Here is a 15,937-nt window from a genome sequence, read left to right on the forward strand (position 1 = left end):
TGAACTTAAGGCTCGCACCTTCCCGGCGCTTAAATTAATAACTCCCAGAGGAGGAGGAGGAGGAGGAGCGCGGTGCTCCGAGAGCTGCCCTCTGAAAAGCTGCCCCAGACAATTGCAAAGAGAAGAGAGCCCCGCAGTTTCCCCCCGCCACCCTTTCTCTTTGGCGCTTGGGTTGCAAAGCCGAGGCTGTTAATTAAAGCAGGAGGGAAAGGTGTGCGCGACAAGTACCTGTTGCCAATTTGGGACCTTGTTTTCCTCTCTCCTCTTTTACAAAGAGAATTTCACAGCTGAATGGGGGAAGAGCAGCCTACCTACAGCGATAATGGATCCCTGTTGAAAATAGCTGTAGCGGCGTGTATTTTAATATGTTAGCAAATGGAAGTGACTCAGAAGTGCCACCGTTTTTCATTTTCTGAGTGTGCTGCAAGGTTGGGACAAGAAGGCTTTCCACAGATGCACGTTCGCCCTCCCCGCAGCTGCCCCTGTTTAATATGATGCAGTCTGGTTATTTGTCCACTTACCGCAGAACTGTCTGCACGGACAGCAGCTTTCCAGGGTCTCCCATCTTTTCCACCTCCTTAAGAAGCAGCCTTATATCAACACGGAGACCAGTGCTTCATCTAGCTTAGCATTGTCAACACTGACTGGCAGCCAGTCTCCAGGGTTTCAGGCAGGGGGTCTCTTCCAGGAAATATCAGGATTTGAATCTGGGGCCTTCTGCGGGCAAAGCACACTGACCAGATGTTTGGAAGCTGTGGCTGGATGGTTTTGTGGGAGCTGATTGAAACTAAATCCTTCAAAGACAGAGGTCCTATGGCTAGGTCGGGATGGCACGGGGATGAGGGACCAACTCCCTTCTCTTGCGGGGGCCCAATTAGTGCCATTGCCTTCCGTTAAGAGTTTGGGTGTAATCCTTGACGCCTCCCTTTCCATGGAGGCGCAAGTTACAGCAACAGCCAAGGCGACATTTTTCCACCTTCGCCACATCAAGCAGTTGGTCCCTTACCTTTCCCGCCCTGACCTGGCCACAGTGATCCATGCGACGGTCATCTCCAGGCTTGACTACTGTAATTCGCTCTACGCAGGGCTGCCCTTGAAGCTGTCCCAGAAGCTCCAGCGGGTGCAGAATGCTGCAGCGAGGCTCCTCACAGGGTCTCTGCCATGGCAGCATATTCACCCAGTGCTTTTCCAGCTGCACTGGCTCCCAGTGGAGTACAGGGTCAGATTTAATGGGCTGGTTTTGACCTTTAAAGCCCTTCACAGCCTAGGACCCACGTACCTATGGGAACGCCTCTCCTAGTATGCCCCACGGAGGACCTTAAGGTCCATAAATAGCAACACCCTACAGGTCCCAGGCCCTAAGGAAGTAAGATTAGCTTCAATCAGAGCCAGGGCCTTTTCAACACTGGCTCTGGCCTGGTGGAACGCTCTGTCTCATGAGACCAGGCTCCTGCAGGAGCTGATTTCTTTTCGCAGGGCCTGTAAGACAGTGTTGTTCCTCCTGGCCTTTGGCTTAGAATCAATTTGATTCCCTCCCCCTCTTTCTTTTTTCCTTTCTCCTCCTGTGAAGAGGCTGCATCTTAATGTTTTAATGTTGTATTTTAATCTTGTTTTTTTAGTTGTATTTTGGTCTTGGCTGGGGAGGGCGGGGTATTATTAATAATAATAATAACTATTATTACCACTGAGCTGAGCTGCTAAATTTCCATCTGCCCTGTACATTTGAAGCACTATTGAGCCATTTTAAGCAGCCATGGTCTGTGTGTCCCCGCCATCGCCGCCCCCCCAAAGAATCCTGGGAACTGTAGTTTAAGAGTGCCGAGGATCATTAGGAGACAAAAACCTTGGATCTGCCAAGGGCGGTCTCCATTGTGGTAGCAGGGCAGTCTTCTCCATCACCTCCTATCTGATCAGCCTCCAATTCAAGCTAAATCCCATCCCCACACTTCCAGCCAGATAAAGGCAAGCTGCAGTTAATGAGGAAAAGCGGTTCAGACTGCCAGACCAAACTAGGAAGGAACAGGGTTTATGGCAGGGATGTGGGGAAACTTACGGCTCTCCAGCTGGTGTTGGACTACAACTCCCAAGAGCCAGCATGGACAGTAATCTGACTGACACCACTCAGGCCAGCACGGCAGCCTTGAGGACACCCTTGCCCTCTAGGGCTTTATCTGATTGGCTGGTGGAAGATCCAAAGTTCTGGTCAGACAATTTATCTCTCCCAGTTTGCCTTTCTTTCTGGCCTCCACCTAAATCCTCTTAGATTAGTCCCTCTTCCGTTTTTCTTTTTCTAGGGTCCCACTGCTCAGGCTTCTTCTACTCCCTCTTCTGTTTCCTCTGCCAAACTCTGACACCAAAGCAGCTTACCTAATCGCTTCCAGAGACTTCACTGTTTGCACAAAAACCATTCTCAGCCCAGTATACCTGAAGGAGCGTCTCCACCCCCATCGCTCTGCCCGGACACTGAGGTGTCCTTTTTTAGCACCTTTTTTGTGGGGGGGGGGGAATCTCTCCCTGCCCCTTCTAATAGCAGCTCCACACGCTGCAGCATAACCTGCTCCTGAACCTTGGGGAATTGTCAAAAGCAGTGAGGAGGAATTAAGAGGAGAGCGCAAAATATGGTCTGAAGCTCAACATAAAAAAACTAAGATCATGGCCACTGGGTCCATCACCTCCTGGCAAATAGAAGGGGAAGAAATGGAGGCCGTGAGAGATTTTACTTTCTTGGGCTCCATGATCACAGCAGATGGTGACAGCAGTCACAAAATTAAAAGACGCCTGCTTCTTGGGAGAAAAGCAATGACAAACCTAGACAGCATCCTAAAAAGCAGAGACATCACCTTTAAATAGTTAAAGCTATGGTTTTCCCAGTAATGATGTATGGAAGTGAGAGCTGGACCATAAAGAAGGCTGATCGCCGAAGAATTGATGCTTTTGAATTATGGTGCTGGAGGAGACTCTTGAGAGTCCCATGGACTGCAAGAAGATCAAATGTATCCATTCTGAAGGAAATCAGCCCTGAGTGCTCACTGGAAGGACAGATCCTGAAGCTGAGGCTCCAATACTTTGGCCACCTCATGAGAAGAGAAGACTCCTTGGAAAAGATCCTGATGTTGGGAAAGATGGAGGGCATAAGGAGAAGGGGACGACAGAGGACGAGATGGTTGGACAGTGTTCTCGAAGCTACTAACATGAGTTTGACCAAACTGCAGTGGAAGACAGGAGTGCCTCGCGTGCTCTGGTCCATGGGGTCACGGAGAGTCGGACACGACTAAACAAGTAAACAACAACAAGCAGTACCAACAGTAACAGAAATAAAAAGTCAGAAACCCCACTGCGTACACAAACCTTTCTCCACACATAACTGGGGGGCTAAGTTCAATATGTATTAGAATAAAACACACAGAATTTTTCCTGTTGCGGTGCATAGGGGGAACTAAGGTTCTTTTAACAGTGCAATACAATTCAGACTTTTGACTTCAAGAAAAGTAGAAAAAACTGTGTACTTAAGACAGGGTTACTGGCGTGACTGCAGTTGTGTATTTGGAGGGCAAGAGATTAGAAATATGACAAGGATAGTAATGAATCATTCACGATCCTCTGATGGCCTTTATGGTTTCACAGGAAGCATCTAGAGTGGCTTTTTAAATATTCATTCTTAATTTGTGGTGCAGATGTGTCGGTGGATCTAAAGCCTAGATCTGGCAGTTCCATTTTAAACGGAGATAGAATTAAAACCCTGAATTTTGTAGACACGGCAGCAGGGGAAGAAGGCATCCGCTTTCAGTTGACAACCGAATTTTGTGAGAGATGGTTACCCGTGTGATGAAATAGTACAGGGGTCAACACTCCTTACCACTCACTGGTCATTAGATGGGTGAAATTGGTTACTTTTCTCTCTCTCTGGAGAACTAGATAGGACTGAAGGAGGAAGTTGAGGAAAAGTGACCCTCTTTCCCTATTCCCTCAACCTCTGGGCTTTTCAAGGCTCGGTTGAATTCTGCATCTGGCTTTTACCCAGAACCCTTGGAAAACCAAAGTCTGCAGACACACTTTCTCTCTTCCTGCCTCTTAGGAAGGGGAGGGGGTTAATTGGGGGGGGGAATGGCCAGAAGTGGCAGTGTGCATGGCATCCCTCCCAAAATCCATATATGCCCCTGGGCCTAAAAATGTTGGCGAACCTTGGAATACTGTAATGTTCTCCATGTGGGGCTCCGTAGCCCTGAAGACTGTTCAGAAACTGCACTGTAATAGAAAGCTATTGCCTAGCTATTGGTGAATGCCAGAAAGTCCACGGGCAGGTAGGGTCTCAGCCTGTATTCCAGGTAGAGCTGGTAGACAGCTGCCCTGGACACAGAACTGACCTGCGCCTCCATGGACAGCTGTGAGTCCAAAATGACTCCCAGGCTGCACACCTGGTCCTTCAGAGGCACAGTTACCCCATTCAGGACCAGGGAGTCCTGCCCGCCCCCTGTCCCCCAGAAACAGGATTCAACCTCCATCTGTCAGGATTCAACCTCCATCTGTTAGCCGCCATCCATCCATTATGTAGATGGATTTGAGATTTTTGGTGATTAAGTGGTCTATAAATCCTGATAAATAAATATATACAGTGGCCCTGGTCATAGCTCAGTGGTAGAGCACATGTTCACTCTGTGTCAGCCCGCTGAGATTCAACTAGGTCAGTGGTGTAGCAGCTGCTCTGCATGCCAAAGATCCCAGGTTCAATCCACAGCATTCGTTCCAGTATACCTGAAGGAGCGTCTCCACCCCCATCGTTCTACCCGGACACTGAGGTCCAGCTCCGAGGACCTTCTGGCAGTTCCCTCACTGCGAGAAGCCAAGTTACAGGGAACCAGGCAGAGGGCCTTCTTGGTAGTGGCACCCTCCCACCAGATGTCAAAGAGAACAACAACTTCCAGACTTTTAGAAGACATCTGAAGGCAGCCCTGTTTAGGGAAGCTTTTAATGTTTGATGCATTACTGTATTTTAATAATTTGTTGGAAGCTGCCCAGGGTGGCTAGGGAAGCCCAGCAAGATGGGCGGGGTACAAATAACAACAACAACAATAATAATGAGCTTGATGGACCAAGGGTCTTAGTATAAGGCAGCTTCCTATGTTCCTATGAATGATACTGACATGTACATACTGTAGACTTTATCAGTCGGTAACTAAGACATAAGATCAAACCGATCCATTCTTAAGGAAATCAGCCCTGAGTGCTCACTGGAAGGATAGATCGTGAAGCTGAGGCTCCAATACTTTGGCCACCTCATGAGAAGAGAAGACTCCCTGGAAAAGACCCTGATGTTGGGAAAGATGGAGGGCACAAGGAGAAGGGGACGACAGAGGACGAGGTGGTTGGACAGTGTTCTCACATAGGCGCCGACTCCATGGGGCCTGAGGGGGCCCGAGCCCCCTCAAAAATTCGTTTGGGGGGCTCCGCCCCCCCCAATAATTTAAGAAAATGATTACCGTATTTTTCCCTCAAAAAGAGGAAGCGGCTGCTTTCCTGCATTCTGCCTTAGGGTCTTACTGCCCACCCTCCTCTGTTTCCTTGCTGTGTTTGCTCAAACGGAACAAAGAGCAGGGAAAGCCCCTCCCCTCCAGGCAAGCAGAGTGTTGTCTCTGTGCTCCAGGGGGGGGGGAGAGAGAGAGAGAGAGAGAGCACTCGGGAGCTGGCTGGCTTGGGTGGGTAGGTGAGGGAAAACTTTTGCCTTCCTTTCCTCCCTGCCGTTATACCCCTCCCCTGCATTCTTAGCCAGCTGCTTCTCTGCACACCCCTCTCGTGCTCCTTGTCCGTTCTGTGTTTTTCCTTCCCTCCCCACTTAAAATGTGGTTTAAAAGCATGGATCCACATGGATCCTCAGGATCTTTGCATTGGGTCACCCCAAATTCACCAACAGATCACATAGCATGTCCATGGCTACAGCCTGCCCCCCCAAAATCACGCACCCACTGTTGCCTGGGGCTGCAGTGGTGCAAAAATGTGGTTAAAAAGCATGGATCCACAGGGATCCTCAGGATCTTTGCATTGAGTCATCCCAAATTCACCATCAGATCACATAGCATGTCCATGGCTACAGCCTGCCCCCCAAAAATCACACACCCACTGTTGCCTGGGGCTGCAATGGTGCAAAAACGTGGTTACAAAACATGGATCCACAGGGATTCTCAGGAGTTTTGCATTGGGTCACCCCAAATTCACCATCAGATCACATGTCTGTGGCCACAGCATGAAGCACAAAAATGATACATCATTAATATTCACCGCCCACGGGGGCAGCCAATTGGCTGCCGCAAAGGGCGGGCCCTCACAGGTTCACTTAAGGTCGGGGCAGCCCGGGGCTCGCCCCTTTCGTTCCCCCAGCAGCAGCGGTTTGGAGGTCTTGGGCCCCCCCAATATTTTTTATAAGTCGGTGCCCCTGGTTCTCGAAGCTACCAGCATGAGTCTGACCAAACTGCGGGAGGCAGTGGAAGACAGGAGTGCCTGGCGTGCTCTGGTCCATAGGGTCACGAAGAGTCGGACACGACTAAAAAACTAAACAACTAAGACATATGACATCTGCCTCTTCCACTTCTGGCAAGAAAAGAGAGTGAAAGCACAGAGGAGTAGAAGATTCTGAAATATGGCACTTTCACACCACCAGTCTGTTCAACTATTCTGTGTTTGGACACGTGAACTGTCTGAGATTGCTGCCTGCCAGTATCTGCTACCCAATGATTTTCCCACCACACCTGACAGAAGCACAGGAAATGTGGGTTTATCTTTCTCTGATGTCATAAAACAGCCCCTTCTTGAAATATTTCATCATCTTCCCAAGTCCAAACGTAGCAAAATTAGTCAAGAAGCGTTTTTGAACAGACCGGCTGTCTGAAATCGCTTATTGTCTAGATTTGTTAAACACAGACCAGTTGAAAATTGCCTGACCACTTAATGGCTTTTCTGCTTGTTGCAGCAACTGTAATGGGCTGGTGTAGATGCGGTATGACTTACAATAATGATGCAAACATTAAAACCAATATTAAAAAAAATCAACAGAAACTGAAAACCTAAAACCACATTCATAACACACAAACACATATAAAGATAATACAACACAAACCACTAAAAGACAAGCAAGCAAGAGGTCTGGATTAAGGGCCAAAAATCTGGGTAAAAAGAAACATTTTTTTTTGTCTTGTGCCTAAAAATAGATAGATAGTGCCAGACATGCCTCCATGTTGACAGCATTCCAGAAGTGAGGAGCCATCACTAAAAAGACCCATTTGGATCTTGTCACCTTCTGCACCTCCCTTGGTGGAAGATCACAGAGAAGGGCCTCAGATGGTGAATGCTGGGTCCAGGTTGGTTCATGTGGAAGAAATATGGTCCTTAAAAGAAAAGGAAAAGAAAACACTTCCCTGTTGCCACCTGAAAATTGAGGGATCAGGGCAATGTGGGAAGGGGAGAAAGTGGGGCGGGCGAAGAAGGTGTGAGGCAGGCATGGGCAGTGCCAGATTTGCGTATAAGCTAAACAAGCTATAGTTTAGGGCCCCACTCTCTTGGGGGCCCCCAAAAAATTTAAAGGAAGAAAACCCTGGATGTACATAAAAATGAATAAAACAAAATCTACATACAGCAACAGCTGCAAATGGCTTTAGATATATATTAGGTCCATAAATTACCATATAGCATATATTCAACACAAAAAAGCGACAATTTGTTGTTGACAAAGGACAGCTGGGCATATAAAGGGCCCCATTCCCTTCAGTAGCTTAGGGCCTCGTCAAACCTAAATCTGGCCCTGGCCATGGGCAAAAGGAAGCGTAGTAACAGTGGTGGGGTGACCAGGGTGGGGCACAAGCTCCTCTCAAACATGGCAGTGCTCCTATTATTCTATTTTTCCTCCGCAGAGGTTGATGAAGCAGGAAGAAGGCTGTATCTCAGTGGCAGTGCATCTGGGTTCAGTCCCCAGAATCTCCAAATAAGACTGGGAAATGCTGCTGCCTGAATCTGTGGATTGCCGCTGATTTAGGAGCAAGAGAGGGTCTGTAGCATGACCTGGACCTGTTTCACACGTAATAGCAACAAGGCCCCACACAGAAGACGGAGAGGCCTTCTCGATGGTTAATGGCAAGGTTAGTGTAAGTAGGTCACCGTTTAATGGTTTCCGATGAAACGTGAGCAAATGTGTCTTGTTAACACAGTGACTTATTTATGACTCAGCCCCATACTGTAAGTGTGAAGACATGTGCTGGTGGTATATGAATTAATATGGTTTGGATTTCGCTCAGAACACGATTGCTCTAAGGTTCTAGCCTCAGGCTCTCTGGGCAGCCGATTGCTTTAAATTGCAAGCACAGCCGAGAGGTGAGGTGTCGGGTCAAAGCCAAGGATGAAGGGCAGGGAGGGGGGAAGGGCAGGGTGCAGGGGGGGAGAGAGAGTTTTGCATACAACGGAGCAGTGTGCTGTAGCTCAGAGGAACAGCTCCTGCTTTGATCACAGAAGGTCATGGGTTCAATTTGCCCCTACAGAGCTACTACCAGTCAGTGTCTAGACCAGGCACCCCAAACTTGGCCCTCCAGGTGTTTTGGGACTACAGTTCCCATCATCCCTGACCACTGGTCCTGTTAGCTAGGGATGATGGGAGTTGTAGTCCCAAAACAGCTGGAGGGCCGAGTTTGGGGATGCCTGGTGTAGACAGTACTGAGCGAGATAGACCAATGGTACAATTCAGTATAATTGGTGGCAATGGTCACAGAGGACAAGCCTGAAGAAACCATTTTGGGGAGCTGGCCCCAAACTGAAACAAATCCCTGTTCCCATTGTTCTTGGTAGATTTTCAACATGGCTTCCAAGAATTAGTAGTCCTGGGAAGTGGAGAACCAATGCAGAAAGAGAACACCAGCTTCCATCTCTTGTCATGGGGATGTTTTTGGGGTGCCATAGATACAAGGGGACTAGCTGGATTTTTTGGCCCGGGTGACGCCACAGAAGGGTACCACTGAGGCTCCCAGCCTCTATGTGTGTGTACGCAAATGTGTGTGGGCAGGATTTATTTTAGGAGGGCAGGCTTTATGCTGGGGGGGGGGCAGAACCAAGCTATCTGTGACACAATTGGTCAGTTCAGTATTTTTATTTAGTTACTTGATTTGGGGAGGGCAGCTGCCCCCTCTGCCCATGGTGGCGTGTGCCAAACTGGGTCTCTGACCCAGGTGAAATAAAGCCTAGTTTTTCCCCGGGGGGGGGGGGGCAGCGGACCCTGCTACTTAAAGCACCTGAGGTTCTGGCATGCTGCAGGACTGACCCTACCGTTAGGCAGGGTGCAGCAACCACCTCAGGCAGCAGATACTGAGGAGTGGTGAGAAGCTGTTGGGAGGACAGAGTTGTGTGCTCCTGTTTACAATGCTCTGTTCTCTGCCTGAAATGAGTATGTCCAGTTAACCAGAGAAGCTCCAAGACCTTTCATTGCCTGCGCCAGAGGATCTAAATATACCCCAACCATTTTAATGATGAATCTTTCCACATTCTCTGGATGGCTCCAGGATTTAATTATTGCGTGTTGTACGCACTTTCTCTGCATCATGCACAATTTTAGTCACCTCTATCTGGTCTCCTCTTTCTCAGCCTTTTCTCTAAGTGAAAAAGCTCCAATACGTTGCAGGCTTTCAAGTCTCTCCAGCCCTGTGATCAGTTTGGTTGCCATTTTTCTGAACTCTGTTCACGGATTGGTTTTTTTCTAGAAACATGGATGGAATTTGCCTAATGAAGCCCCTTGCAAGGGCTTCTGCTTGTACAAAAGGGCTTTCCCCCCCTCCCTCCTCCCTCTGTGCCAACCACAGTTGGCTTCCCGGGGGGGGGGGCCTGTCAGGAAAACCCCCTAAAACTGAGCAGGCGGAAGGGGAGCATCATTCAGTCTGGAAAGCCGATATGCTTACACAGAGTATTTGTAATAGTGTGGCACTTAAGTCCACCCATAAACAACAATTTTAAAAAATAAAAAATTACAAATTCAAACATTTCCCATTTTTTTAAAAAATCAAACCTAGATTTCAAATTGGCATTGACAAATTTATGTCCCATTAATTCTCAGTGTCTATAAGTTGGGAGTGAATTGGCATAGCGTTGGTGGGTGTGAGTGCCAGCATTTTGCCTTAACTGCAAGCAGTTGCTTTCGATTCAGTCGGTGTTCAGGTTTGCCACAGAGGGATAGTGGAGGAACATCACCTGAGAGCCCGTTAAGAGTCACCTAGTAAGTTTCCCTCTTCGCTCTCTAGCCCTAAGATAATTCACAACCTTTCAGCTGCTAAGCTTCTTAAATCACATTTGTTCTCTGTGATACAAGACTTTTCGTCTCATCCCCACCGGATTATCAAGTATTGTTGAAGCTGGGCATAGACTGTCAGGTGGCAAAAGTGTGAAGATTAAACAATCTTCTGGGAGCCTGTTCATGTTCAAAAAAGCCTTTTCATCAGCGAGAGCCAGTTTCCAAACAAACTTGGGAGACTGTTAGAAACTTGTTTAATACTATTTTTAAATCCCATTTTCCACGGAAGGCAATGAAAGTTCACACTTAACATTAAGAAAGACCATGCTTGGTGCTTCATAATTTCCGTAGGCTTGCAAGTAATTTTAGGGTTTTTTTCATGCCATTTCATTATGAGCCCTTAAAAAAAAATCACCTTGTACTTTTCCACATTTGGCATTGTTGGTTCTCTAGGGGGAGAAGGAGCAAGATAAAGACCCTTTAACTATTTGCAAGCAGCAAATCATAGCTATGAAGAATTATGGAGGAGGCATCCCCTTCTTTTTACAAGAGAACCCAAAGCTGTCTTTATCTCTGAGTAACAGGATTTGCCAAGTATTTTAGCAGCTTGTTCGCACTGCTATGGCTGAGCTTACATCAGCAATTTTTTTATTATTATACATGCCTTTCTTCCGACAGGTTTATTTCTCAGCTAAGGGTGGACAGAAATAATTTTGGACTAAATCTTAGCACAAAGATAGGCATCATTTCCAGGGTTATTTTATCCCGGGTGCACTTGTCTGCTAAGAGCAAGGTAACTGTGGTTTGCTTCTGTTGTTGTTTATTTTTTAAGAGACTGGGTCTCTCTACAGTCTTTCTCTCTCCATGTCTCCAGCCAGCGATCTGTGGCTGTCACCAGGCTGTCACACAGCTCTACCACACACACACACACAGACACACACAGAAAAAGCATTTTGGGACCCCATGCCAGTACTGGTCCCAGTAGTTTTCTGCCTCTAGCTTCCCTGACCAACCTGCACATTACACAGAACGAGCTGGTAGCCTGAGGCAGTAGAATTCTGGACTGCACCACCTAAAAAAACTGTAGGTGGGAGTTTGCATTTTTTTAAAAACGCACACCTATTTACACTACCATGTTATATATGTCTGCACGGAAGTAAGCATTATTGAGACCAATGGGAGCTCATTTTCAGGTGAGTATGGGACTGCGCCCTTAAAAAAAAACATCCTCACCATAGCTGTCAACTTACAGATTTGAAAATAAGGGACCAGCAGCCAAATTAAGGGACCTGCAGCCTCACCTGTTCTAGCCACTCCAGTCTTCCTGTCCTCCTGCAGTCTGGTCAAACTCATGCTGGTAGCTTCGAGAACACTGTCCAACCAACTTTGTAACCAGAGGTTCAACTGAATAGAATCTGAATCACATGCACCACAAGGCCTATGCAGCCTCAACTTAAGATGGCTCTGCGGCCTGGCTTTGCACTGCAAAGTTTGCAGCAGCACGTGCAACAAAATGGCATCCAGCATTCAAAACACCCCTCAGCTTGCATTAACTAGCCACACACACACAGCCTCCCCCCCTCCCACGAGATCTCCTTTCCTTTTCCCCCACCATGTGCCTCGGCTCCAGACAGAACTTTTCGCCGGCAAGGGTGAGTGGGCCGTCGATGATATATCCATCCGATTCTGATCCGAGCACTCAGCACAGGTATGTTCAACTTCTGAGCCCCTCTGAGCCAAAGGCAGAAAGCCCAACCAGCAGCCAAACGAAGCCTCAAGAAAAAACACTGTCACCTCTCCGCTGGGAAGCGCTGAGCAAAGGCGAGTCCCCAGGGAACGCAGCCGATTTGATCAGCACAAGGCATGCAAGCTCCACCCCCAGTCGTTCTTAGACTTCTTATTGGGTGAGCAACACAGCCAAGCAACACAGTTGGAGCCTCCCTCCTCCCTGGCCGGCAGGGAGGGAGGGAGGGAGAGGAGCTGCTTCCTTTGAAATTTAAGGGACATGATTTAAGGGACATCATTTAAGGGACATCCATCAATAAGGGACAGCGGCGGGACATGGCGCTGGAATAAGGGACTGTCCCTTCAAATAAGGGACACTTGACAGCTATGATCCTCAAATATAGTAAATATCAGGGGAAATGTTATGAATACTAAATTAAAAATACTATTAATAATTGTTTTTTTATTTGTACCTCACCCACCTGACTGGATTGCCCCAGCCACTCTGCATGGCTTCCAAAAGGTGTTGGTTGTTGTTACTTATACCGCTTTTCCCAGGGCATCCAACCGTTATCTACTATATATTTTGCAATTTTGTTTGTCTGTTCCCTATGCATTTAGGCAACTCTTAAGATAATTGTCACCAAATTTTGCATAATGGTTCCTGAGATCAAGAGCAGGTTGCTATCTTAAGTTTGGATGCAAATGGACTCCATTTTGAATGAAGATGACAGGCTGAACCTTTCAAAACAGTACTGATTTGGGGGGTTGGGGGGGTTCTTAGTTTTCCAAGCAGTGCTGGGCATGTGGCTGCTAGTTATAAATAAAACAATATAATCACACCATTATAAACTTTCAGACCACTCAAAACAATTCAGAACACACACACACAGGGAGATTCAAAAACATGACATCTCATCTGTTCATCCCAGAATTCTACCAATCCAGTCTATCCCCTCATTCTACTTCAGGCATAGATTGGCTCTCACATATTACCCAAAGTGCTGTAGGGTGACCCAATGCTGTTGACAACAGCTGGACAGTCAGCTGTACCTGTTGTGCTAGATAGGAGTTTCCGGTGTGCTACAAGGTATGCTAGCTGGCCACTGTGAATTAAATTTACCTTCCTTCTGATATTTGCCAGCCAGCCATACCTACATAGTTGGCCCATTGCTAACTGTCTTAGAAAACGGATCTCTCAATGAGCACCGTGCTGTTGGAACTCTGAACATTTGACTTGCATGTTGGTTGTGAGTTGTTGTATGACAAAAAAAATGCACACATTTATGGCATCCAAATATGAAAATGCGATTCCTAGGCTACAGAGAAATGCATACTTTATAATTTGAAGAGCTCGGAATTCTTTTTGAAAGATGAGACATTTTAAGAGGTCCTCTTGCCCTCATTACAAGGGATGCGGGTGGCGCTGTGGGTTAAACCACAGAGCCTAGGACTTGCCGATCAGAAGGTCAGCGGTTTGAATCCCAGTGACGGGGTGAGCTCCCGTTGCTCGGTCCCTGCTCCTGCCAACCTAAAAGTTCGAAAGTACGTCAAAGTGCAAGTAGATAAATAGGTACCGCTCCAGCGGGAAGGTAAACAGCGTTTCCATGCGCTGCTCTGGTTCGCCAGAAGCGGCTTAGTCATGCTGGCCACACAACCCGGAAGCTGTACGCCGGCTCCCTTGGCCAATAAAGCGAGATGAGCGCCGCAACCCCAGAGTCAGTCACGAGTAGACCTAATGGTCAGGGGTCCCTTTACCTAAGCTCAATGGAACTGATTTCTGAGAAGACAAGGATAGGATGTATAGGAGCCATGTCGCTCTAAGACACGCACAGGCTCGCTCCCTCCAGCTCAGTCCCGATGGAAACCAGCTTCATTAACATAAACTAAGAAGAGGTGCAACCCCCCCCCAAATCACTTTGCAGAGGATCCCCAATTTCCGGGCATGGTCAGCTCTTGCAAACCGCTCACATCACTTAGCAGTATATTAACTGTGCCTCCTTGACGCCGGGGGTGAGCACTTGAAGCACCTTAAGAAAGCCTCGTCCGCCGCTCACAAATAAGAACCTTATCGCTGCTCTACCAGCGAGGAGCCCATCTCCCTCTGTCGGTTCCTCGGAGAAGCACCTTCCGAAGGGGAAAAGCTCGGCGCGCGTTTGCCTTTAAGAGGCGGAGCGCCGAGCCTTGGAGGAGGGCGGGGCTGGAAGGCAAACGCCGCCTGCGATTGGGTAGCAGGCCCTGTCGCTCCCGCGCCTCCTCCCTCCCTCTGCCAACCTCCCCCGCCCGCCCTCGCCTCTTCCCTTACGGCTCCCTCCGCCCCCTCTGCGCCGCTCGCGCCCCGCCCGCTGGAAAGGGCAGCACCAGTCTAGCGCTGACGTCACCCCGTCTGTCTGCTCTCCCCCCTCCTCTTTCCCCTATGAAACTGGATCTCCTTGGACTTGAATGAGGAGCAAAGGGCGGGGGCGGGGGGGTTGGAGGAGGAGGAGGAGCAGCAGGAGGAGGAGGAGGAGTGCGGGGGGGGGGGAGAAGAGGAGGAGGGAGTTACTAAGATCTTGCCTGGGCAGGCGAGAGAAAGAGGGAGGCACACACCGATAGAAACAAAGTAGCAAGTCCCTTTCCCACCCGGCTCTGTCCGCGAACTTCTGGGGCTGGGGGGCAATGGAGGGGAGGGGGCCAGCCGCAGAGCTGAGAGCTGAGATCTCCTCTCTCTAGTGCTCCCCATTTTTCCCCCTAAACTTGAATCCCTCCCCCCCCCGCACCCTGTGAAATATATTTTTGGAGGGTGCGTGTCCCCCACCCCCATTCCTTCCTTCCTCTCCAAAGGGGTTTTTTTTTAATCAATTATATTTGCCCCCCTCCCATTCCCCCCCCACTACTACTCTTCTTCTTCTTCCGCCGCCGAACCCCTGGAAGGAAGATCCCGTCTTTATGTTGTGCTGCCCGGAGAGACCCCTGAAGTCTTCCCGTCCTTTGTTTCTCCGCTTCTTTTTTAAATGTATAACTTGATGGGTCTCAACAGCACAACCGGAGCCAGCCAGCCCAATGTCTCCTGTACATGCAACTGCAAACGGTCTTTGTTTCAGAGTATGGAGATCAGTAAGTACTTCTTTCCCATTCTGTATCTCTCTTTGTGTATTTGCATGTGTGCAAAAACTCTCCTCCTGTCGCCTTCTTTGGGGCCGGAGAGAGAAGCGGCGTCTCGGGCTCTCCTCGCTCGCCTTTGCTGGGTTCCCAAACGCGGCGCCTTCTCTGCGCTTTGGGCGATTATTTCATTTCGCGCTGCAAAAAAATAATAATATCGAAGGGTTTCGTTGTTGTTGTGTTTTTTGAAAACAAGATATTTTAAGACTTGCGGGTATGTTCTGTTTCCCCACTTAGTGTGTGTGTGTGTGTTCGGGTGCCCCAAAGTTTTATTTTCCTTTATTCAGTTGCAAAAAAAAGAGACCCCCCCCCTTGTAACGTGGCTCCCTGCAAATTTTCCAGCTTCCCAAAAATGCGATTTGGAGACCCTCTCCCAGGGACCTCAAAAGAGTTGCTTTCTCGAGTCCCGGAGTTCGCTGGCATTTGGCTTCTTTAGGATCTGAACTTCAACTCGACATCTTTTCCTCCCGTCTTAACGTTGCCCTTCTCCTTTGGCCGGCGGGGCGGGACGGTGCGAGGCTCCCGGGGAGGGGACGGGGACGCCGGCTGGATGGGGTGAGGAGGGGGGTGGGCGGCGAGAGACCCGAAAGGAGACCCGGGGGGAAGTCGGTGCAATATTGATCCGCGCGTTCCGCGTGCGTAAAGCCCACCTCCGGAGTGGTGCGGGCGGCGGAGCAGCCTCTTCTCCGGCTTTGGCGGCGGCGCGGCCGGGTCTCCCCTTCGGAGAGAGAGGCGAAGGGGGCCGGGGAGGAGCGAAGCGGCCGCGCGATCCCAGCCAGTGAGCTCCATCGCCCCTAGGAGCTTTTGTCTGCTTCCTAA

At 48.9% G+C, this 15,937-nt stretch overlaps 1 protein-coding gene across 3 annotated transcripts in view; it reads left to right on the top strand.

The window, feature by feature from the left end:
- Positions 1-7,887: 7,887 nt before the first annotated feature.
- The window catches only part of PMEPA1 (prostate transmembrane protein, androgen induced 1), a 78,710-nt gene continuing 70,660 nt past the window's right edge, over positions 7,888-15,937 (top strand). Inside the window, exon 1 of one of the 3 annotated variants that reach the window (XM_081917224.1) lies at positions 7,888-8,123. Coding sequence is in view for 2 of the 3 variants with exons in the window: in XM_081917222.1 (XP_081773348.1) it covers positions 14,971-15,073 (103 nt within the window). In the remaining variant the exon portion in view is untranslated. Of the gene's footprint in view, positions 8,124-14,480; positions 15,074-15,937 lie in introns of those variants that run through there. The other 2 variants (XM_081917222.1, XM_081917221.1) reach the window with 2 other exon arrangements.

The sequence above is a fragment of the Podarcis melisellensis genome, assembly GCF_964234715.1.
Source record: "Podarcis melisellensis genome assembly, chromosome: 6".
In the NCBI taxonomy this organism is placed as follows: domain Eukaryota; kingdom Metazoa; phylum Chordata; class Lepidosauria; order Squamata; family Lacertidae; genus Podarcis; species Podarcis melisellensis.